General features: G+C 46.9%; 1 protein-coding gene across 3 annotated transcripts in view; it reads left to right on the plus strand.

Annotated features, from left to right (window-relative positions):
* Positions 1 to 10,378: 10,378 nt before the first annotated feature.
* Positions 10,379 to 23,191, plus strand: part of AKAP12 (A-kinase anchoring protein 12) — a 31,053-nt gene continuing 18,240 nt past the window's right edge. Inside the window, exons 1-2 of one of the 3 annotated variants that reach the window (XM_054196682.1) lie at positions 10,379 to 10,760; positions 20,185 to 20,371. In XM_054196682.1, coding sequence (XP_054052657.1) covers positions 10,644 to 10,760; positions 20,185 to 20,371 — 304 coding nt within the window. In that variant the 5' untranslated portion in view covers positions 10,379 to 10,643. Of the gene's footprint in view, positions 10,761 to 11,128; positions 11,150 to 20,184; positions 20,372 to 22,644; positions 22,807 to 23,191 lie in introns of those variants that run through there. The other 2 variants (XM_054196683.1, XM_054196684.1) reach the window with 2 other exon arrangements.

A 23,191-nucleotide genomic window follows, 5' to 3' on the forward strand; every position in this document is an offset into this window, starting at 1 on the left:
CCCACGCAAAGCATAAATTATCATCTCTGCCTTCCTGCTGTGCCTAGCACTTCAGACTTGAAAAGAGTAACGTGCTGTTAAAAAGCATCCCTTCTCAAAAACTGACTAACTTACTTCGATATAGGTTGGATAACTTTAGCACTGAGAAGGGACCCCTGATGAATAAAGGAGGCACCAAGTTCCCGGCCTCCAGCCAAGAAGAACAACCTGGATGGGTGCGGTGCCGGTGGAAAGGAGACCTTCCCAGGCCCCTGGAGTGGCGAGTGCCTCGGCAGCCAGGCAGCAATACCCACCCGGGGAACAGGCACGGGGAGGCACGCTGCCCCACCGGTGGGCTTGCACCTATTTGGGAAGAGCTGGTGCTGAGAAACACCTGCCAGGCACAGACCACGTCTCTAATGTAAGCTGAGAGACCTCTGGGAACGCTCCTGTCCCACAACCCACTTTTCCGGGAGCAGATTTAGGTCTGTACTGACTACTTTTGAGAGTAAACTTTGGTAAAGTCCACTTGAGTTCTGTTATCACCTAGTGGCCGTGTTAACTGCCCGTACTCTTAATGCAGTGCAAACGCAGGTTGCCAGATACAATGGCCAAAGGGATCTACTGAGATTCTCCATTACACCACTTAAATACGAGGACAGGTCTGAAAATCAGGACAATTATACCAAACAACTAGTTTTAAGCTTTGCCAGAGGGTTCATATTGTGCTGGAAGGATTTTTTTTATGTCACCATCACAGGATGAGTCTCAAACCCGTACTGACAAATGCAGCGGTGATTTACAACTTCTAATTCAATGAAAAATAAGCTATGGGGTAGCATCCATGCTCGTACGAAGCCTTGCTTTCCTCAGAGGGCTGCTGCCATGCCTGGAGCATGCAGCACTTCTCTGCAGAAGAGCTATTGCTCTGAGACACCCCTGGTCCCCAAGTCACCCTCCTCTGCAGCATCAGATGGAAGTTATTTACGAACCATTCGAACGCCAAAGGCCCCATCAGGCTCCCAGTCTGGGCTTTTGCCAGCACCCTCTCCCCCAGGGAGGCAGAGAAACATGGACGATGCTCCTCTCTACAGCCTGACAGACACGCGTGTGCTTTTGAGTCTGAGTGTTTTGAGGGGCCTCAACTCCTTCTAGAATAAACCCTGCACGCTCCAATATGTCTTGTTGGTCCCTGGAAGGACATCTTAGATTTGTTAATTGCATTTTTGGAAGGCCTATCACCTTTAACAAGCTGAGTATCTTCAACCCGTCTAGTCTTGTAGCCGTAGCAAGGCCAGCCTAAAGAAGGACTGACTTCTGTCAGCGCTATCTCCATCCCCTCCCCACCGCCACAGGTGGGCATGCGCCGAGCAAGGGGTCAGCCCACCGACCTGATGAAGGGCTACGGGCACACAGGCACGGCGGCAACCCCTGATTGCAGCCTGAAAGGGCTTGTTGATACGACATCAGCATCAGCACAGGTTAAACCTCTTGCGATTGTGTTGCATTCGTTTTTCAAACCAAACACTGTATTTTTGATAAAGCCTGCTTCCTTTCCCCTCCTTCCTCTATCCTCAGTGCTACCTCTGGGCTCCCACTGATTTTCTTTGCCTCCCTTCTACCTGCCCTTTGCTTCCTCTGTCTTTGGAGTCCTTGACCATCATCCCTGTGTCTCTGCTGACTTCTGACTCTCCTGACTTCTTTGCCTCTCTTTCCTCACTTTCTCTTTAGCTTCCCCTCCTTAATTTCCCCTTCCTTCCCTCTTTGTGAGGTGCACAAAGATTGATTTCCAGCTGAGCGAGGCATCCCACACAGGGAAGGTAAACCAGGGAAACATTTCTTCAGAATTATCCTGAGTAGCTGCTCTCACTGCTGTAGAGAGCTGCTCTGCTCTCACTATGGCAGAGAAAAAAGGGGTGCAAGCTCAGTCGGTGACATGTAAAATGACATATGAGATATACATACAGGAAGGCAAGTGGCCAAATGGAAAACTCTGGTTAACGTTGACCTTCCGCGCTTTGTGGTCAGTAGGAGCCTGACTAGTACAGGCTCCTTCCTTTTCTGGTACTGTACATCTTCCCCAAGCATCTCCCTCGGCAAATCCTCGAGCCGGTCTGCTCTAACACATAGACTTTTTATCAAATTGTCTGCCTTTTCCTTTCACATTGCATTTCCTCAGTGCTGTGTTATTTAGATCTGTACTGGGAAAAAAACCTCTTGCTGTTCTGCATTCTGGCATCCAATTACTAATTCTGGTGGAGCTAGACATTTTTGTAAACACGCCTGGACTATGGATGCTGTGCTTTGTTTGGGCTCCTTTATGACCTCTGGCATGCCACTTATCCTATGGGTCTCGGTCTCATCTCATCAGGATTTTCAGACTTTCCTTTCTAACTTTTTATTTGAGGCAAGCGGAGTTTTAAAAGACAAGGGGGGAATACAGTATTATTATTTTTATCCTTCGCCTGCCCCTCTGTTTTTCCTGCTGCCTGGCTTCCATGCAGCTGTTGAACATTTAAGAAAAACACGTCTCCCACTGAGCAAGTTCCCTACAAATGCGAATTGAGCTTCAGGCAAGAGGAAATGTGAGTCCTGAGGTCACTCCTGAAATCAAGCCCTCGACTGGCTGTGCATAATTCTGCTGTTGTGTTTTAAGGGTGATTTAGGGGAAAAAAAAAATTATACATTTCCCACAAACAGCATAAAAAGAAACGAATGCTGTTGATCATGAGGTGATCATATGATCTTTCACATCTAGGTCTGTTTTTCCGGTATTTTCAGTCGTGTTTTTGGAGTCCACTGCTCAGATCCAAACAGAGAGGGGGAGGATGTGGCTTACGGAGAGAAGATGACCCGCTGGTGCCCGTCGGAGCTAATACTGGGAGGCCCCTGTGCGCTCCACGCTGCTGCTTGGGGAAGACCGAACTTTTCTTTCCACTTCAAGACAGTGGAGCTGCACCCCCCTGCTCAGCGGGGAGCAGTATTCCTGTCAGATATGAAAGCAGCTTCTAATCTGCTCTGACCTTGGTGAGAAATTCAAGTCCAAATGCAGTAACATAGAAGCTGACAGGTCAGCCTGAAGAATTTGAAGTGGGGGAGGCTTCCTTGCCTTCTTTCTTTCTGTCTTTCTCTCCTGCTTTCACTTGAAATCTTATCGAGGATCACTTCAAGTGCAGTGGCAGCCTGGCCGGACGCAGGAATGACACCAGCTGTGTCATTGTCCCTGCTGTTACAACGGAGGCGCAGAGAGCATTTACTGGACTGACCGACTACATGCCGCTATTGTTATAAATTCTCAAAGGTGGAGACCCATTGAGAAAAGCATTTTACCTTTCCGTGTGTCAAAACTGCAAAAGTTGATCTAAATTTTACATCTGCGCGTGACGCTTTACAGAAAGACTCCTGTCTCCACCCCGGAGGCTCTGCATCCTTCTGTTTCCCGAGACTAACACACAGACCCACGTGAAAGGTGTAGATCTCACCACCGCCGAAGGTTTGCGCCTGTCAGGTGCGTTCGTGCCCTCTTCTACAATGACTAAGACAAAACCCGGACTACAGAAATGATCTACGCTCGCTCCACTTCTCGCTTCCTTCCTGCATCAGTAATCTTTTTTATGCGCCTTGACAACAAAGGGGCTAAAAATGCTTTGAGCTCGAGTCCTGGTTCGGGAATTATTTAGAAGCCTAAAAGATGATGGTTATCTTTCCGGCTGTCTTTCTTCTGGTTATTTTTCTGGAAGTGAGCTTATTTTTGATCACGCTGACAGAAGGTTAAAAGCTTCTGGTTAAAAGTTTGGGTGCTGCTTTGTACTTTGCCTGTCAAGTGACCAGCCTAAAATTTCTATTGATTGCTTATGACAAAAATTATAAATTATGAATGGCTAAGGCCTATTTATTGTTTGTATTACTGCAGAAACAGGCACATCGAGCCACAGACAGACCCCTCTGTATTCAGGCAGAACAAAAGCGCTTTCCTTGCATCGGAGAATTTACAATCTCATTACAAAGCAACGGAAACAGCAGATCTCGCGGCTTCCCCCAATTCAGCGACCGCGTGCATCAGTCCAGGAAAGGGAGGAGGCATCGCCCGCCCGGGACCACCCGATGGCTCTGCGTCCCCGGGCGCGGGGGCTCAACAGCGAAACCCGGCTGCTGACGGGGAGACGGGACCCCTCTGTGCCCAGACCCCCCCCGCCAGCCTGGGGCTGACAGAAACCGCACAGGCAGGGGGTCAGGGGTGACTCTCAGAGATGAAGCCCGATGTGCCTGCAATAGATACAGACGGGCCAATGGAGGGATACAGGGAAATCAGGAAATAATGTTGCTGAGTAATCAGTAATCACCAGTCAGCCACGTCGCTACCGAACTGCTGTCCCGTTTTCTGTAGATGACATGTCAAAGGCATGATTTAATGAAGGTTTTGAAGGACGTTGCCTCCAGGCGTCAGGAGCAGGCTAAGGCAGAGCATAGAGGCCCCTGTTTAAAAATCTCAAAAGCAAATGAAGGAGGTGGGTATCCATGACCACCATCAATACCGAAAGACAGGTTATAAATATGGTGGGGTTAGACGGGGAAGGCAAAGACGAGTAAATCTTGCGTGATGGAGAGCCAGAGGAATGCTGCAAAGAGACAGGTCAAGGTAATGAGCTAGGGAAATTATCCTTGCAGCATCATTCTGGGTGGGCATGAGCAGAGCAGGGCGGTGCTTCCTCAGGCCAGAGGAAGAACGTGACAGTGCTAAGACATGATCCTGGTCATCTCTGTGTTTCCTTTTAAATTTGTTTTCCTGCTCTGTTTGTTGGTATTGTGATACAGAAAACATTTTGCAGAGACAGCTGAGGCAAGACGGGACCTTGTGGAGGAGGGGGGTCCCTCAGCAGCAGAGGCTGGAAGTGTATCACTGCTGGCAACAGAGGGGAAGTGTTTTCTTCACCTACCCATGTGCACTTACAGGGCAGGTGCTGGCAATAGGCGAGGAGGAGCAAGAACTCATTTGAACGAAGCCCTGAGCAACCTCATCCTAGGTTAAGCTCCCCCTGTTCTGAGCAAGAGTTTGGACTAGATGACCTCCGGAGGTCCCCTCCAACCTAAATTATTCTCTGAGCCCACTCTAGATTCAAATTTAATTTTCAGAGTGGTGTTTTAGCACCTGCTGCCTCTGAACCCTGCCATTATTGATAACATCAGCAGTGGCCCAGGATTTCTAAAGGGTCTGTGCTCTCAGTCCCAAGCCATGGGGATTTCCTCCTGAAGACAAAACGGCCTCCCTCACCTGCTGCTGGGACAATGGGGTAATGCCATCACAGGGACCTCCTGTGCCTCTTTATCTCTCTCCTCTGGGCATTCCTTCCTTGATGAGGAATTTCCTCAGAGCACTGCCTGAAAGGCTTTCTGGGTGAGATGCATTTATCTGTGCAGCAGATAAAACGGCTGCAGTGGAGGTCACATTCCTCCACCTTTGCCACGGTCACTAAGGTTGCTGGTAAACTGGTGTCCGCACTGGCGATCTACTGTCCTTGCACCTGCACACCATGACATTTTTTCTCCTATTACACTGCATGACTACCAAACTAATAACGTGAAACTAAACTACAGCCTGGGTATAGCTTTCTCCTCCTTAGCGGGAAAGCGGGCCACCCGGCACTATAGGGGAATGATGAAACGGAATCCTTTGAGTGTCTTCCTTCTCTGAAAAGAAAAGTCATATAACATACTTCTTTGTTTTTTCCTCATAAAGCCAAATTTTTATTTTTTTCCCACTGAAGAAAAAAAAATTCAGCCACTGTCTCTTTTAAGCTTGTTTAAGCACCAAAACATCACGTCCTGGAAAACTCCAATATTTTGATATGGACAGATGAGAGCCTGTCGAGGGCTGAGACAGCATCATTTGGGCAGCGACCAGGCCACGCTGTGCATCATTTCAGCCAAACTCCCAACGGGATGGACCTTTGCATCCCTTGCCCATGTCCCCAGTGAAGAACTGCCCGTGGGCAGGTGACAACAGGTGGGCTACTGAAGCTTAATGTATTTGTCCAACACCTCCTGGGAAGAGCAGGGTAAATGGGGAACTGGTGAGGAGAGAAACTATATTCCAGGCTGGGTCTGCCTCTCCTGAAACGGCTCCGGGATGTCCAACAGTGGTCTCTGGGTCCTGCAGTAATGTGCAGCTACGCACTGGATGACACACTTATTATTCATATGCATGGCCTCTACCTAAATAATCATCAAATTCAAGACTGAAAGTCAATTTCTGCTACTAATACTGTGTTTTAAATTGCACAGATGTGTGTCATTATCCATGAATAGGTCTTTTCTGATCCAGATCACCTCTATGATGTGAACATGTCAGATGTAGAGGTTCTGTTCGTTTTGTTCATTGGTGTGATTTTTCTGGGGTATGTTAGCTCCTCAGAAGTAAAGACAGGGTTTTCTCCCAGATAAATTTGCAAAATTTATTCCTTTCTCACTGTTTCTTCCTATGGCCTTATCAGTGTTGCTTGCAAGCAAACTATTTTTACATGGCTATTTTTGTCATTTTCTTCCTTTTACACTCTTTGGTATTTTGCTAGGCTGATACATATTGGCTCCTTAGGCATAAGCATTTATTTCTAACAGCATCCTGGGATTTCCTATCACAACTGGACAAAAAAGGGGGGAAAAAAGCTGAAGACAGCCAGTAAATACAGCTGAGGTGAAGTCAGAGCACTACATTCTCTATCCAGATCTAAGGTATGTTCTCGAGAGCTTCCCATTTCGAGAACACTTATATGATATGTTTCCACTTAGCTTTTATGCCAAAAATATCCCAGTGCGGCTCCGCCGCTGATAAAAGCAGCAGGAGTGTTCGTGTAAACAGGGCTCCAGGCGGCTGCCAGTGCTCCCAGTCACTGTCCTGCACAACCCTGTGAAGAGCCGGCCCGGGTCAGAGTCAGATTCGGGGAGCCCGTGGCAGGCAGGCTGGGCAGGCAGCCCTGTTCCCCACCGCAGGTGCTGGGGACCAGCCCTCCCATCCCCAGCTCACCGCCGACTCCCCATCCCACCCCGCTGCTCCTCAGGCACAGCAGCAGAGCGCGTGGTCACTTGCCGGGACCAACGGAGTCGAGGCCGCAAGGAGCAGATGGGGAAAATCATGAATGAGGCAGAAGACGGCAGGAAAACAGTTCACCATCACTGGCAGACGCACGTGGTTCATCTCTCCTTTACAAATGCATCAGCACCGGTTACGTCAATTCTAAGTAGCAATTTTTAAAAGTAAGTAAATTAAACCTTGACCACAGACTCTCCATTTTAAATCTCATTATGAAACTTATCCAGATCTCAAAGATGTCTAAAGCAATGACAATTGCTACAATATCGTCCTGCCATTCGGAAGGTCCATGCTTGGACCTCTTAGTGGAAGTTTCCTCAAAGATGTCTTACTGGAAATATGTCTAAATAACATGCCAGTAGAGCTTGAATTATTATCTTTTCGGCTTCCTTGGTTTCATCCTAAAAGGTGTGCATGCATACTTCTGTCAATAGCTTGACTATTCTTGCCTCTGTGCCAACACTTGGTGACTTAGGGAGAGGATCATCTGAAGCATACGTGACTCCACTTCACTGGAAAGGCTGTCAAGAGAAACAGACTTTGTGCCTGAAAAACACTTCGATATAGCAAGAGGCAGTTGCAGTGTTCAGGGCAAAGGTCTGGACAATAACCGCTGTACACACAGGCAGAAGATAGAGAAACACAGGCCGACACATGCCAGAGTCAGACCTGTCATTCATCGCGATTCCTCCTGTACAGAGAGGGCACAGAGCATCATGAAAGGCTAAAAGGGAACCGAGAGTGGAGATGTTGGATATCTCTGTTAAAGTCCCTAGGCTATATTTACGCCAGGAAAAAAAAACAAAAGCAAATAAAGAAACAAATGCAAAAGGAAAGGAGACGGAAGCTGTGCCCGTACAAGGGATTAAAGAGGGCTGGGACACTGGCCCACGGCTGCCTGCACCACAAGTTTGCAGAGACGTGATTGTTCGGAGTGGGGAGAAGTCAGCTGCGTACACACAAGCTGTGCTGCACTGCTCGACCTTACAACCAGAAAGCAGTCCCCAGCACATCTTATTTCACCGAATAGATGCAGCTGGAGAGCTCCAACGGAAAGGAAGAAATCTGCATTCAGAAAGTGACCAGTGGACGGGCACGCACTGAGGGGGGTCTCCCTCAAGGCTTACCCCCAGTGTCTGCAGCAGCTCTGCTCCCAGGCCACTGGGCATGGAGCAGGAGGTGCTCTGCTGAGCAAAAAGAGCAACTTTAGATAGGAGGAAGGAGGCTGTGTTCTAGCTGTTTGCAAAAAAAGCATTTTGTGGTCAATGAGCAGTGAAAAGAGAAATGACATGGCACAGACCTGGAATTCCATCGTATTTCCCTTCTTGAGAAACTCCCTTGGCAGATCCCTGATAACCCCTCCCACTGCATTTGCCATTCCTGGCTGTTCTCTGTGCCACTGAGCCCCACAACTGGCCCTCCCCTCGCCAAAACCCAGGAGACCCTCTGTGTCCGCGCCCAGGGTCCATGGCTGAAGGGGAACTAACCCAAGATGTCCCTGCAGCAGCTGGGCAGGCCCCAGTGCTCAGCAGCACCTGGAAGGGAGCAGCTGAAGGCAGGGAGAAAGGCAGATTTGATGGGGAATGGAGGTGGTGCTGGCTCTTCGTCCACCAGCGACATGGGCACCGAAGGATGACAGTCAGGGAAGGCTGGGAAAGGGCTTCTTGCTCCCCTGTTGTGGGTGATCTAGGAGCATTAGGTGGCTATGGGGAAGTTCTACAGAGACTCAAGACATGACCAAAAGCTTAGACCTGTGGCTCTTCTCCTAGGAGCTGCCAGGCACCTCACGTGCTCCGTGTCTCTGTCCTCAAAGGCTGCCTGGAGGTGAGAGCGTATTATATATTGTTCCTGCAGTGAGGACCGGAGTGCTCTGCCCTTCAGCGTGCAGGTCCCCGGCAGCTCAGCCCTGGCAAAGCCGAGGGTTAACCACCACTTTCAGTGGGGTTTGTTTCCACCTCCCTGAATGAGGTCACCACACAACTGATTTTCACTCCCTTCTTGCTTTTGCTGCTCTCCTGTAAAACAAATCCCAGAGACAAGGAACAAATAACGAAAGATTAAGAAAACTGTTGGGCAGGTAAGTGGCTTTAGGACAATGTGCTCCTGCTGTGACACACACCCACATCTATATAAGAAAAAAGGCTGATCTGAAAATGAGTGAGACTAAGCAGAAAGGGGGAGATGTTGATTCCATCTGTATGATCCACGACAGCAATTTTGTTCTGCTGAATGCCAATGACTCTGGTAGGTTCTCATATTAGCTAAGAGGAGCTGCTGCAGGAGCTTTTTCAGCCATTGACTTGATCTCTCTCAATTTTTTTAGGGAAGAAAATTGACCTGTGTGTAGAGATCAGGCAATTTGTAGAATAGATTTTTAAAAGAATGCTTTTATTCTGAATGAACTGGTGTTTGGGCGGGTGGGGGACTAGTTGAAATGTTCTAAAGGAAATTGTATATGGTTCCATAGTATGTACTATGAACTCTTCAGATCATACCTGATTTTAACAATAAACTCTACGGAGGATGGATAGACTTACGTGTTTAGAAAAAAATATTTTATACTTACGGCGAAGAACAGTGAATGGATCTGTTCGCCACCCATTTGTCACATTGTGGTTGATTTATTTTAATGTATGTGCCATTTCCCTGCTGATACTTTTGGAAAGTACTGGGTAAGAGCACACCTGCGTACACCTTGGTCTTGCTTTTGTGTCATTGGAAAAGCAGCTTTGTGTGCTCCAGGCGAGGAGGGAAACTACCACGTTCTTTGCTTTCCTTGCTTATGCCATGTAACCTGGCATGAATTAATGGAAGGGAACCTGTCCTGCATGACAAAGGAAAAGAAAGGCTTTGGGTTTTTTCCTCCAAAGTTGCCCAAGACATAGGACCCTACTCTTCTGAAACAGCTGAAATCTGGACGTCCTTCTCGCAGACAGGCCCAGCATGGCCGAGGTCTGCAAGCCCACAGCACTGAAAGCTTGGGGCCCCGGCACCGAGCCCCCGGGGCCGGGAGCCGGCCGAAGCCCCGCGGGGGGTGCAGGGCAGCGCGGCCGGGCGGGGGGGCACAGCCCCGGGACCGGAGCCCCCCCGGGGGTGCTGGCGGGCGGCGGCTCGTCCCGGCCCCGGTGAGGGCGGGGAAGGGGCAGAAGCGCTGAGTCAGCTCGGCGGAGCCGCCGCGGAGGGACGGGGACCGGGCGGAGCCCCCAGCCCGGCGGTGCCCGGGAGGGGAGCGGCCCCCGGCCGGCGGGGCGGCGGCGGCGGAGCGGCGGGCAGGGCGCTGCCCCCCTTGGCCGCTCCTTATCAGCCCGGTTTGATGCTGCAAGGCGTGTCCGGGGCTCTGCTCATGTGATGGAGCAAGAGACAGACGGGCGGGGGGACCAGGGGAGGAGGTGATTTTCCTCGCTGGCGCTCTCTCTCTCTCTTTTTTTTTCTTTTCCTTTTTTTCTTTTTTTTTTTTTTCCTCCCCTCTCCCCTCCTCTCGCTCCCTAAAGGAGTTTGCGGACAGCCGGGCTCCTTCATTCCCGGCTGCGCCGCCGCCGCCGCCCTCCCCTCCGCCAGCCCCCGCCCGGGCAGCGCCATGGGCGCCGGCAGCTCCACCGAGCCGCCCGCCCCGCAGGACGGGGACGGCACCGCCGCTGAGCCCCCCCGCACCCCCCCGGAGACGCTACCGGCAGAAGAAGCCGAGACCGCCAAGGTAAAGCGGGGAGAGGAGGGGGAGGAGGAGGGGGGGGAACACGCGGGGAGCACCCACGCCCCGGGGAAACTTTGGCGGGCACCTGCCGCCAACCGTGGGCAACCTCCGGGGCGGGCGGGCAACGGGGACTGCGACACGGCCAGCGCCGCAGTCATAAAACTCGCGGCGGGGCGGGGGGCGCGGGCTCTTGTCCGCGCCCCCCGCCCCGCCGCCGCCGCTTTTGTGCGTGGCCGTGGGGAGCTGGGGGGGGAGAAGGACCGCACCCACCCGCGGCGGGGTCTGCGCCAAGGAACCTCCTGATTGCGGTCCTGCGGTACCCGGGGCTCCCGCCGCTCTCCTCCGCAGCCTTCCCCCACCTCCGCCATGCTCTTCCCCACCCGGGGATGCAGGTGGGAGGCGCGGACGGCGGTTTTGCGGGTGGGGAAATGGGGTGGGGGGCGGTGGCCGCGGCGTGGGCTGGTAGCCATGGCTTTCGTGCTCCCTTGGTGTCGTACCGCATTGGGGGGGGGGGGGGGGGGGAAGGGGGAGTGACTGGCCAACTCTCAGCCAGTAGGGAGTAGAGGAGCTGTAGGTATGTGTTATTTTTAATAAAGACGTTGAAGAATTGAAAGAAATTCTTTTAAAACGTGTCTGGTGTTTAAAAATAGATTATGAATGAAGCCATTTATCCCTCTGGAATAGGCGCGTTTAGGGGATTCTGGGACTGAAAGGGAGGTTATGTGCATCTGCGTGTTGACATAGCGTCGCTTTGGGGTTAGGCGTTAGTTTGTTGGGAGAGAAATAATACCACGTTATACCGAGATCCCCTTCTTCAGGCTCTTCAGAGACTGGGTCCTCGGAGCGGGGCTACTCAGAAGTTTCTGTAGCTGGTGCGTGGGTGTGTTGGAGCTTGAGAACTGGTTATGACTTTGTTTCTTTGACCTTGTGGTTCAGATTTAACTTTCAAGTTGAATTTCCCATAGTTCCCGGCTGCCACTAGACCTCCTTGAGCATGTTTTGACAGATTTGAAAACCGCATTGAGAATGAGCTTTAAATTAAATGAGATTTATTTTATTTTCTTTTTAACCAAATAAGCGTTAGAAATTGGTGTTGGTTAACAAAATATTTAGCAGTTGTGTTGGGCAATTTTAGACTTCAGATGCTGAAATTTAGACAGGAGTGAGTTTATAGAGGGCAAGCATTTGGCTACTGTGATTGTTTAGAAATCAAGATAATGTGACTTAGAGGAAGGGACATAACATTCATAGCCGTATTTATCCAGTTATGGGAACTAAGACCCAAAAAAAAGAGAATACCATTGATGCTGTTCTCAAATACAGATTATTATTGTTACTAATACTGTGATTTATGTCTTCCACTCTTTAGGAAAATGTTTTCAAAGAGGTTTTATCTTATTATTTAAGTAGAACTGTTTAAAGATGGGGAAGTTCTTTTAGCATTTCACTGCTGTAAGAAGATGTATTACTACTGTTCTTCTAAAACAGCTATTTTTGCCTCTATTGTATTGAATAAAAAGAAAAGTTTTAATGAAGTTTAGTCATACTTTTTTTTGTTTCTCATTTAGTCTGCTCTTACTAGAGCAAGGTAGTTTTGTGCAGATTTGTGACACAATTTTTCATCATTACTCCTTTCAGCCCTTTGAATTTGAAAATTACCAGATCCTGCAATGCCCCTGGAGAAATCTGTCAAAGAGCTAATTTGTTTGCAGAAGATACAATGGGGACGTTTTGAAGGATGGTCTTCTTTCTTGTGCTTTCCAAATTAAAACGCTTATCATGAGCCCCTCTTTTAGAAGAAAAACTTTGAAAACTGACTTTAATGGAATACAACTTGAGTGAGCCTTGGCAAGTCAATCAAAAGTAAATTGTCTGGGCAACTAGTCTAATGTAGGTTATGAAATCTCACAGCAGTTGTGCTTTTTTGTCACTTGAAATACCTTGAAATACTTAATCAAGTTTCTTTCATGACATAGTTGTATCATATTTTTGTGCAAGATGAAAACCTCTTTGCCTTTTCTTCTAGAAAGGGCCAGATTTATCGTCTTTAAGTTGTTTTGTTATTCACACGTGACTCTTTGGCCAGATACCAGCTTTTGAGGTGTCCTAGTTGCAGGAAGGGGGAGTGTACAGTTGGTTCCGTGTTTTTCACTTGGGCAGCCCAGGAGGTGTGAGAGACCCTGTAAAACACTTGGTCTACAGCATGAGGGATATTTAGGAGCCTTTGGGTGTTGGTTAACCGTGGGCTTAAGGGGTTGGGACCTCAGCTGTTCACCCCGTCCTTTCACACAGTTGAATTACGTGTAAAGCAGCTCCAGAGTTTCCAGCCCAGCATGTTACTGGGTCTTGAAACTGGTGATTGCTTTTTTTTTTACTGTAGCAGACCAGGTTTAAACTGGCAGTGGAGGACTGCTCCTTATCTTGCATAGGCACCCCGCTGCAGGAAGCTCCCTCCGCAGGGGAGCATGACAGATCCTGGAGGTACTAATCCATTCGCATGCCTGAACTGAATTCATCGGATTTGTGAATCAACACCCAAAGTCCTGTTGAAAACAAGGGGCAGGGTGTGGTCCCACAGGAGGCTGATCTGGTGGAGTTATCTCCTTGCTGTTTGAGCAGCAATACTCTTTTTTCCCCCTCCTTTTCTTCCTCCCCTGTCCCTCTTCCCTGTCTTACCCTGGATGATGCAGTCTCATTTTGCACCGTGTCTGGTCCTCACCTCTCCTTGCCTTTCTGTAAGCAGGTTAAACTCGGTAACCCTTCAGGAAACAACGGATGGGTCTTTTGCTGGGCCAGTTCCCTGATGTGGTAGTGAATTCATTTGTCTCCTGTGACACCCAGCTGAGACCCAGAGCCCAGGACAAGACAAGCATCTGCAGCAGGGCAGGAGGGGAAATTAAAAAAACTTTTCATGACAATGAGCTGGTAGACCCTGTCTGCTTGTGAAACCTCCCTGTCAGAGTGCCCTGAGCAGCACAGAAAACTGAAGCGTGGCCTGAGAAAGATTTAACAGATTTCAAAAATAATAGTGCTAGAAGTAGGAATGAGATTGTTAGTCTCAAAGAGGAGAGCAGGCAAACCTCAGGTGTCCCAGACTGACAGATGCTTTGAGGTGTCTGATGGGATGGGCGCTGTGCTTCTGCTTCCTCCCCAGGGCACCTGCAGCTTCCCCTCTGCTGCTTCTGGCGCTGGGCGAGCTCCTTCCAGGAGCTACCCCTCTAGAAAGCTCTTCAGCTTCTTTGGCAAGGTCATTCTCTGCTGATTTAGCAAAGTGTGTTGGCTCTGGGACTCAGACAGAAGAAGAGGCAGGTATGTGGGAGCACGCAGGACCTTGTGACCAGGATTGGGCAGGGAGCTGGGTGACTCCCTTGGTGGTGGCAGCACATGGCTGGGTTGGTTTGGGCATCTCCATCTTGTGAGCTCCCTCTCTGTTTGTGGCGGTGACGTGCCTCTCGCCCGACTTCCCATTTGGATGCTGAGCATGGGAGGGAGACTGGGAAGAGATGCCAGTGCGCTACCCTCTGAGGTCCCGTGGGACATAAAGCAGCTATGAGCCACGTGGGCGATGCAAGGAGAGCTGCGTCATCCTACCAGCATCTTGGCTAAAGCAATTGCGAACAACCCCCTGTTTTCATTTTATTTAGATGCTCAAGGTACCAGTTTTAAATACAGGTTTCTCTTTGCGGCCCTGCTGAGGGAGCAGAGCTGGGTTGGAGCAGCTACCTGAAGTGGTGTAGGGAATAACTTTTAAAGCGAGAATCTGGGAAAAATACTGGCATGTTAATAAGCTATTCTTGCAGCAAAATCTAGGTTTGGCAGAGATAATCTTTTGCAGCAATTGATGGCGTTAAAATGTCATGTGGTGAGTTCCTGGCTTGCTCGTATACAAGGGCCCCTGCTCCAGAGCAGCAAATCATTCAAATGGTGTTTTCGGGATAGTTCCCATTTCTGAGTAGTAACTTGATTACGCTACCTGCGTTGTAATGAGAGCAAGTGTCTGCTAGACAGTAAATATTTGGAACTGTCTCTTCTAAAGAGGTTACCAGCTGAGATGTCAGAGTGTCTTATTGTCTGAGCGCCTGACAAATAACAGCTGGGACAGACTTACATCTGCTGTTTAAACAACTGCGTTCTGGTGAGGGAGCTGAGTCAGCCTGAAAATACGACATTAGCGATGGTACAATTAAGCTTAATCGAGTACCAGAGGAAAGTCCCTAGGCTGTGTCTCTAAAAGCCCCGGTTTGAGGCATGTGGTCTGAATGAGGACGCTGCAGGGTTCTCCTGGTTCAACAGGGTCTGATTCTCTTTAAGTACTTCTCTTCCGACTGGGAAGGAAGGAAGAGCCTGATGTAGTTTGGTGGTAAGGCTTGGAGGTCTGCCGGTGCCTGTGGGGTGGCTGGGGAGAAAGCGTAAAAACGCTTTATTGAAAAAATGCACAATGGAAATTGGTGTCATGGATCCACCGAAAGAAAGCGTGAAATAACCCCCTCATCATACAGGAGATAAGAGGGAGGTGGCAGAGGGAGTGTCCTGGCGCTTTGAAAGCTGAGGCAATTAGCCTGTGTTTGATGTGATAGAAGTCAAAGAGATGCAAAGAGGAGTGTCGGGTCTTTGAAAGTCCTTCTGGTTGGAAATGCAAGCCCTGGTTGTAGTTACTCAAAGAAGAGTGACTTGCTTTGTGCTCCGTCCTTGTTCTAACTGATCCCTAGCGTCTGGATGCCTTGTACCTATGGGGGTGCTCAGGTTTGGTGGTGTCCCAGGACTGCTGTGCAGGGAGCTGATGGATGCGAGACCTGGGAAGGAGCTCAGGTCAGATCAGGCTTAAGGTGTGGACCAGAATGACAGGTTGGGAGTAATGCTTCCTTCGCAGGTTGCAAAAAGAGATCATGGAGATGATTTGGGAGTAAAACCTGCCAGATTTGTCTTAGCTATATGGATTTTGAGGGCAGCCATCCATAAGGAGATGCCACAATGAAGTCAGGCTGAGTTAGAACAGAAGAGGATGGATCCAAGGAAATGAAAGGTAAGGAGAAGGCTCTTGACTTTGTCTGCAGGAGATGTTACCCACAAATAAGGTACTGAAATTAAATATGCTGTTATGTTCCGTACAGAGTAAGGGCCTTATGTTTTTTCCACCTGGAATTTGCAATGTCCCACGAACTTCTAATGCCTTAGCTAATGCAAAACAAGACAAACTGCTGTGAACAAAGAGTTGGAATGACCTAAATTATATTTTTTTTCCAAATGTTGGTGTTTGAAGATCTTTTTAATGAAGCAGCATGTGTTAAGAGCAGACCCCCTGAGCGGACCAACAGTGCTGCAAGCTTTCCCAAGGTTTCAAAATCAAACTTCAGGAAAAATATTAGAGACTATTATGTTAGTTTGCTCAGTTGTCCAGACAGCTGGATCTGGCTATTTTAGTAATCTAAAGTAGAATCAGTGTCGCAGGATTAACAGAATGAGGCAAAATTAACTCTAGTGTGTTTGGCCCTGGTGTGAGGAATCCCTGGAATGATTCGGGCCTGGTACAAGGAATGTTGGGAATGGTGGTGATTGCTGGTGGGGGAAGAAGCTGGGTGATGGTAGCCCCTCCAGAATAGCACGTGAATGAAGCGTGCGCTAACATATAGTGAGAGATCAGGGACCTTCTGTTCATCCGTATCTCATGTAATTCTCTGTGTTAAGTTTACTTTATACATTTTTAATTTTGTATGCATTTAGTCCAGCAGTTGGACCTAGCGCTGTAATGCAAAATAGAGCAGAAGCTACTGTTGGTTGGAGTGATGTGGGCAACAAGCCCTGTGCATTTTAGTCTCATTAGCTGTGTGACCGCCTTTTGCTTCTGCCTTTCTGGTGGATATGAGGGAAATCTTTAAAAAAATATGTGCATGATGTGTAGTAGAGGCATGGCAGGAGCCGAAGTCTTGCTTCACTGGTGGCCCTTTGTTTTCAGAATGAAGAAGCTGAAGGATCAGTGAACTGGATAACCCGTTCTCTTCAGTTTTTCCTGCATTTATGAGACAACAAATTTATAAATTAATTAAAAATCGAAGGACAGTGATGAATGTGTGCCGCAGAAACCTGAAAAATGTTGATAAACATGCCAACTCTAATGCCTCATTACCTGTAGATAAATATACAGAGCTGAATAAAGACATTCCTAATATTGTTAATTTTGTCTTTAAGGTTTTCACCTGTCTCTCTAAACTTTGACTTTATATTTGTCTAAGCTTTGCAACTATTCTCAATGGAATTGAGAACACAGTTCACTAAATTAGACGTAATTGGACTAAACTGCAATTTAGATCCCTTCAGAGAAATGAAGCAGTTAATGTGAGTGAAAATTGAAATTAGTTTCTTTTGAGGACTAATGCAAAGGGACAGACTGCACTGACCCTCATAAAGAGCCTGAGCAACTTTTCTAAGAACACAAAACTTTTTTTACTACTGATGCTGTTGCATCTCCCTTCACATTAGGAGCCCCCCAAAGATGCATATTTTCTTCTCCTTTGTGTGCATTTTGATTTGCAAAAAATACTATTGTTTTATTAGTTTTGATTATTCAGTTATTTAAAGTAGAACACTTGATTTGAAAATCTAAATGCGTCTTCCTGTGGTCAAGAATCACGTCAAACTCTTTCCCAAGAGGCTGAGGTAAAGAGGTGCCTATTCCCTGTCAGGGTAGGGTTATGCTGCAGGTCTGGTCAAATTTGAAAATACTGAGGTTTTTCATGTATTTCCATTTTTACTCAGTTGTGACTGATATGTCCTGCTTTCAAAACTGCATTTATTTACAGAGTGAACAGGGATTATAATTACACCAGCTCATAGTAAAACTGTTTATAGTTTTACATGTAGTAATGTTTTTACATGTCATTCTGTTCTCCATACTGGAAGGTGTCATAGCATTTCACAGATCTAAAGGGTTATCTGCTAGATCCAGTGACTTCTGAATTTTGGTCACAAATCTTTGGGATGATGTTTAGTCACTGCTTTCCTGAATGCATCACGACTGTAGGATAAATTCGGAGCTGAGGGAATATTAAGTGTTACCGTAGTTAATATTTTATCATAACACTCCGGGCTCAATTTAAAAAGGAGACAAGTTGTACTGCATTGGGGTACCTAATCCCTTCGTACCCTGGTTCCTTGCAGAGTCTGCAGGTCCATATTGCCCCTTAGGCAAATGGTAGACTTTATGCGTCTATACGTGTATGTCTATACATCTGACTCTAGCTTTAAAATGGTTTGCTGACTGAGGGGGAGTTGTAAAGAAAGGCACAGAAATTTTTTAATCAAGTGAGGAGTGCTAAGTTATTCAATGCTGTTGCCTTTCCTGTGACTCCAAAGAACTGTTGGTGCTAATTCTAAGGGTGTCGTCTTGAAATAGTCATCCATGGATTTATCTTCAGATAGCCAAGTGCTGTTAAGAGTCAGTAAATTTAAGGTGGTAGTTGTGTTTGCAGGTCTAGCAGTCTTCTTACAAGAATGAATGAGTAAAATTTATTATTTAAAAAAAAAATAATAATTGTCCTTTAATAAACTTTGTATCCAAGAGTCTCAGAGCCCTTTAAGAATTAGGTTGTTATTTCCTGCGTCCATTTGTCTTTAGTCTTTAATTGGTTATTACCATTCAGTTGACGCTGTGTGCAACTGCAGAAGAGCTTCCCAGAGCTTACGCGCCTTTGTTCGGTGGTGTGGCGTTTTTATTCCTCCTGAGTTCCTGTGTTTTAGATTTATGAGAAGGATGATGTGAGAAGCAGGAATGTAATCTGAGTGTTGAGCCATTCCGTATTTCTTCTATTTAATATCTGGTCTCAGCATGTGAAAACTCTGAAGCCAAATTATTCCATCTGTGGTATTGGCAGTAGAGCAGAATGGGGTCCTTTTTCGTGAGGTGGATTATGTGGCTGTGAAAGGCAGCTTTGAGGAGCGCAGCAACGCCAGGTGGAAACAATTTGGCTTAATTAAGGGCTTCTGAACTGAAAATTGGGAACCCGAATGCACACTGCGTTGCCTGTGGAAGCTGGGGTACAGCGCTTCCCTCGGATCCCGCCCGGTGTGTGAAAAGGGGGGTGAATGATAAGAGGAAAGCCATTTGCCTGGCACTTTGTATGTTGATTTGAAATTCCGTTGCAGCAGGCTAATTGCTAATAAAAATAAACACATGGATCTCCCCATTCAAAAGCTTGTTTTAGTAGGTTTTGGAAGAGAATTGTCAGGAATGTGGCATCTTTCTGATCCCAGTTTGGTGCTTTAAGCATTTGGATGTTACATTACACTGAAAGATGGGATGTATCCGTGGTTCCTTCACTTAATTAACAGGACTTCAATGGCAGTATTTTGGGAGTACAGCTGAGTAATAAGACAATGATATGTAATTAAGGTTTGCTGTTCTACCAGAGGAACTGCAAACCTACGCTTCAGGAATAGAGATTTAAGACATGGTTAATTAGTTGAAATGGTTTCTCTTGGAAGGTAATACAATCGGTTGGAAAGCTAGTTAATTAAACAAATAATTAAAGGGTATGGAAGTAGTTTTTAATGACCACGACACATTTCATACTTGCAGAAGCATGCTTCTTAAATAAAAAATATCTCCTTTGTTTTATGGCAAGCCTATGCAAATTCTGAATATAATTAAAATGTATCAAATGTGGAAGCTGAAAAAGATTTTTTTTTTTACACATATTAGGAAATCTAGAAAAAATACTTCAAATATTATAGTGCAGAGTCCCAAAGAATTGCAAAGCTTTTGCTCTCCCTGTAAGAATAATCTCTCCCTAATAACTGAAACACAAAAATTCCAGTTTTAATCCCAGTTTCACAGAATTTCCTCATGGGATTTATATATATATATAATTCTGCTTCCTGTCCTGAACAGTTCAGTTTCTTTATAGATGTATAGTTTATGATGGTAAGATAAGCACATCAGCAGAGGAGCGATACCAAAGGCTGTAATGTAGACAGGATTTATCCATATATCAGAGCAATAGTGCCAGATGTTTTGAAGAATGAAAAATATCTTTCCATCAGCTAGATTCACATTATCCTGAAGTTTTCCTTCATGCTAGAAGGAATGCTAGAAACCAATTTCTACAAAAGGTTATAGGCCGCTGTCTGTAAGCCTTGTTTCTTTTGTTTCTTCCACGTATTTCATGTGGATGAACAGTAAAATAAATAGTCCCAGGTTATGTCTTGTTTTTTCACGCACAAAGTACTTTGATTTACTAAAGTTAACAATTTTGGAAAGGTGTAATACAACAAAGAAGTATTTATTTCCCCAAATGCTTGCATGTATAGATGCAAAATGAGAATGAAAGGACAATATTCTGTGGGGAAAAAACCCTGACCTAATACTGAAGTTATTTTTGTTTTTCCTCCCCTCCTTCCTTTCTCCTTCCCTACTATCTTTCATCCAATGCAGGTTTTAGATGCAAGTTTACCAGTCCCTGATATTAATGAAGACAATTTGGAGTGTGATGCCCCACCGCAGGAGCCGCAGCAGCCAGGAGCTGTTACGGCACCTCAGGAGCTGGACGGGCAGCAGCCAGAGGTGGCTTCACCCCCCCAAGAATCACCCGGAGAGCAAGCAGAGGCTGCTGGAACAAATAGTAAGTAAAAACCTATGTTCAGCGGACAGGTCATAGAGGCCCGGATGCTAAATGGAGTGAGGAGTTGAAATGGGGTTCAACTAGCCGTCTCCTAGTGAAGAGGTAGTTACTCAAGTGATCTCTTGGTTGCTCAAGTGCTTTTTCTAGGGCGTTGTTCTGTTGGGATGAGTTTTCTTCATGGCAGAGATAACAAATGGGTTGTGGATTGAAGCTGTTGGGGGGTGGGAGGAGGCAGGGAATGCTACCCACTCCCCCATAGGGATGGTCCTCTTCCCTCCGTGCACCCTGCGGTGCCTCCGCTTCCTGCTGGCAGTCTCAACCGTTCTCCTCAAGGAACAGCTCAATTTCCACCTCTTGTGTTAGTTTCTGCTGCATAGGCCTGTCCCTCCCTTCGTTGGTCAGAAATCCTTTTATCCTTTTATGTTTATTCATAAATTTATCTTTAAAAATTTCACTCTAAAACGTATGGGAATGGAGAGATGATACTCTGTAAACAAAGTCAGGAAGGAGGAGAAAATACCTGATGATTTGAAGTAGTGTCAGATTTCATGTTGGCGTTCATCTTCTGGATCAAGCCTTTAAAAAGGCATGGATTTAATGTTAATAATTAAAGTAGTTTTTGTTGAATAATTGTGGGTTGTTGTTTCAGTTGTACAGAAATTGTGTTCCTAGGATGCGTGATGAAGAAGAGCTGAGAAGCTCCTTTTGAATGCAGATAGTTACATGTGACCAAATGCATGATGTGTTGTGGACATAGGTAGCGTTAGGCATTTGTATGTGAATAGATTGTCTGAAAAGTCTTTGCTTTCCTTTGATGTCATCTCATGTGGTTGCGTGATGTTGGTGATTGAATCAGATTTATTTTAGTGTTGTCAGTGGAACTAAGCCTAGATGGTAGCATAACTTATATGAAATGGCAACAATTCTATGGGTTTGCTCTCAAAGTAAAAAAATGCTTTTATGGAGGCGATGCAACATGTATTTTCTGGTAACAGTAGCTGAAAATGACACCGTCCATAGAGACAAATAAAACCTGCCTGATCAATCATTGAAAAGATAGTTCTTCAAGTAAAGACTATATTGAGATATTCGTAACTGTTTATATCCACCCCTCTGGACCTCACAGAGTCTGGTCCACGTGTCTTTAGGCAGATAAATAAAGGTGGAGAAGAGTTCTCTTTTAAATGCTCCATGCAGAGAAATCACTCCACATAGAGGAGTAAATCATTTTAGCTCTACACTTCATGTTCCCTACTCATTCTTTATTTCATCTGGTTTGCAAAATCTATAAAATCAGGAATAAGGTATCATGACACTGAGCACTGAGGCAACATAGGTAGTTGCTTTCAGTGATGTTTGATTGAAGGTTTTTTGAGTTGGTTGATTTGTTGTCATCATTATTTGAATCTTACATTTGGGAGACCATTTGAGAAACGATCCAGACACATCAAAGTAGTCACTACTGGATTAAATTAACCGGGAAGTGTGTTGGTGCTGGCAATCGGAACCACGGACAAAGGCTGTGAATGGCTGTCCCAGGTATTTGTGTATCAGAACTTTGGAAGTATCCAACATAATCCATGGTAATACTGTTACTATAGTAGGAGGTCACCTGTATCAGATGTGTCAGATACTGAGCCTTTACATTTTATCCCATTGCATCCCTTTTTACTAGCAGTAAGAGCTGCTGGAGTATAATATTACTATAGCACAAGTATCCAGAGTAGTAACTTTCTGAAACCTCCGACAGCAGAATTTGAGACAATTTATAAAGTAATTAGGTTGTAGAGAATTCCAATCCAAAAACCCCAAACAAACAAAACAACAACAACAAAAAAACCCCAACCCCCAAGTGACTTTTAATAAGGAAAGGAGCAAATGTTTCAGTATGGAGAAACAAAAGTATTTCATATGTTTTATGTTTATGAGGGGTAAGCTACTTGGGGCTCTTGACTGGCATCTGTAGTTTGGTCTGGATGCTTTGTGGCAAACTGCACGAAGGCGGCGTTACAAAAGTGGGAACTGGAGCGGTCTGTTTAGGAGCGGCTGTTTCTTGCTGCAGAGCCGGCGTCCCCTCTCGCCGGGGGCGGGGGGAGAAACGATAAATACTTGAAGTGAAAGTCCCAAGACGAATGCTTTGAGGCATAACGATTTCAACCGCCAGCAGTGCAGCCATGGGAGGAGCAGAGCTGAGCCGCCGGCGCTGCCCGCACCCCGCCGGGCGGGACCGGGAGCGGGGCGGGACCGGTCCGGGAGCCGCCCCCGGGGCGGGAGCGCGGGAGCGGGGCGGTGGGAAGGCGGGAGCGGGGCGGCTGGCTTTCTGCTGGCTGTCCCCTGGCTGTCCCCTCGGGCATCCCCCGCCGCGCAGACCGTGAGAAGGAAGTTTCTGATGATCAGTGTAACGTGAGAGATGCTGGGGACCGTCACCATGGCGGGTAAGGCCGGGCAGTGCCGCACTGCCGACGTGCGGGCGCGCTCATTTGTGTTCATTTTTCTCTCTGTTGATTAGTGCCTGGGGTGCGTGTGTGTGCGTGTGTGTGTGACATCTGGGGACTTTTCTGCTGCAGCAGTTCTGTGACTCGCTGTGGTCTGCATGCCGGAGCGCTCCTCGGGCGACTCGGTGATCTGAAAGGTCCCTTCCAACCTAGACAATTCGATAATTCTGTGGAAGTATTGTTTTATTTACTCCAGGTTTCCTGGCGGTGCCTTCGGGGTTAAAAGGTCCGTCTTGAATATTTTTAAGGTTGCCGAAACTTTAAAATTTCTTGCCACCTCAGTCGGACAGTTGATGCAGTACTTGGAATACAAGGTTTTTATAAG

Source organism: Rissa tridactyla, chromosome 3 (genome assembly GCF_028500815.1).
Source record: "Rissa tridactyla isolate bRisTri1 chromosome 3, bRisTri1.patW.cur.20221130, whole genome shotgun sequence".
Taxonomy (NCBI): domain Eukaryota; kingdom Metazoa; phylum Chordata; class Aves; order Charadriiformes; family Laridae; genus Rissa; species Rissa tridactyla.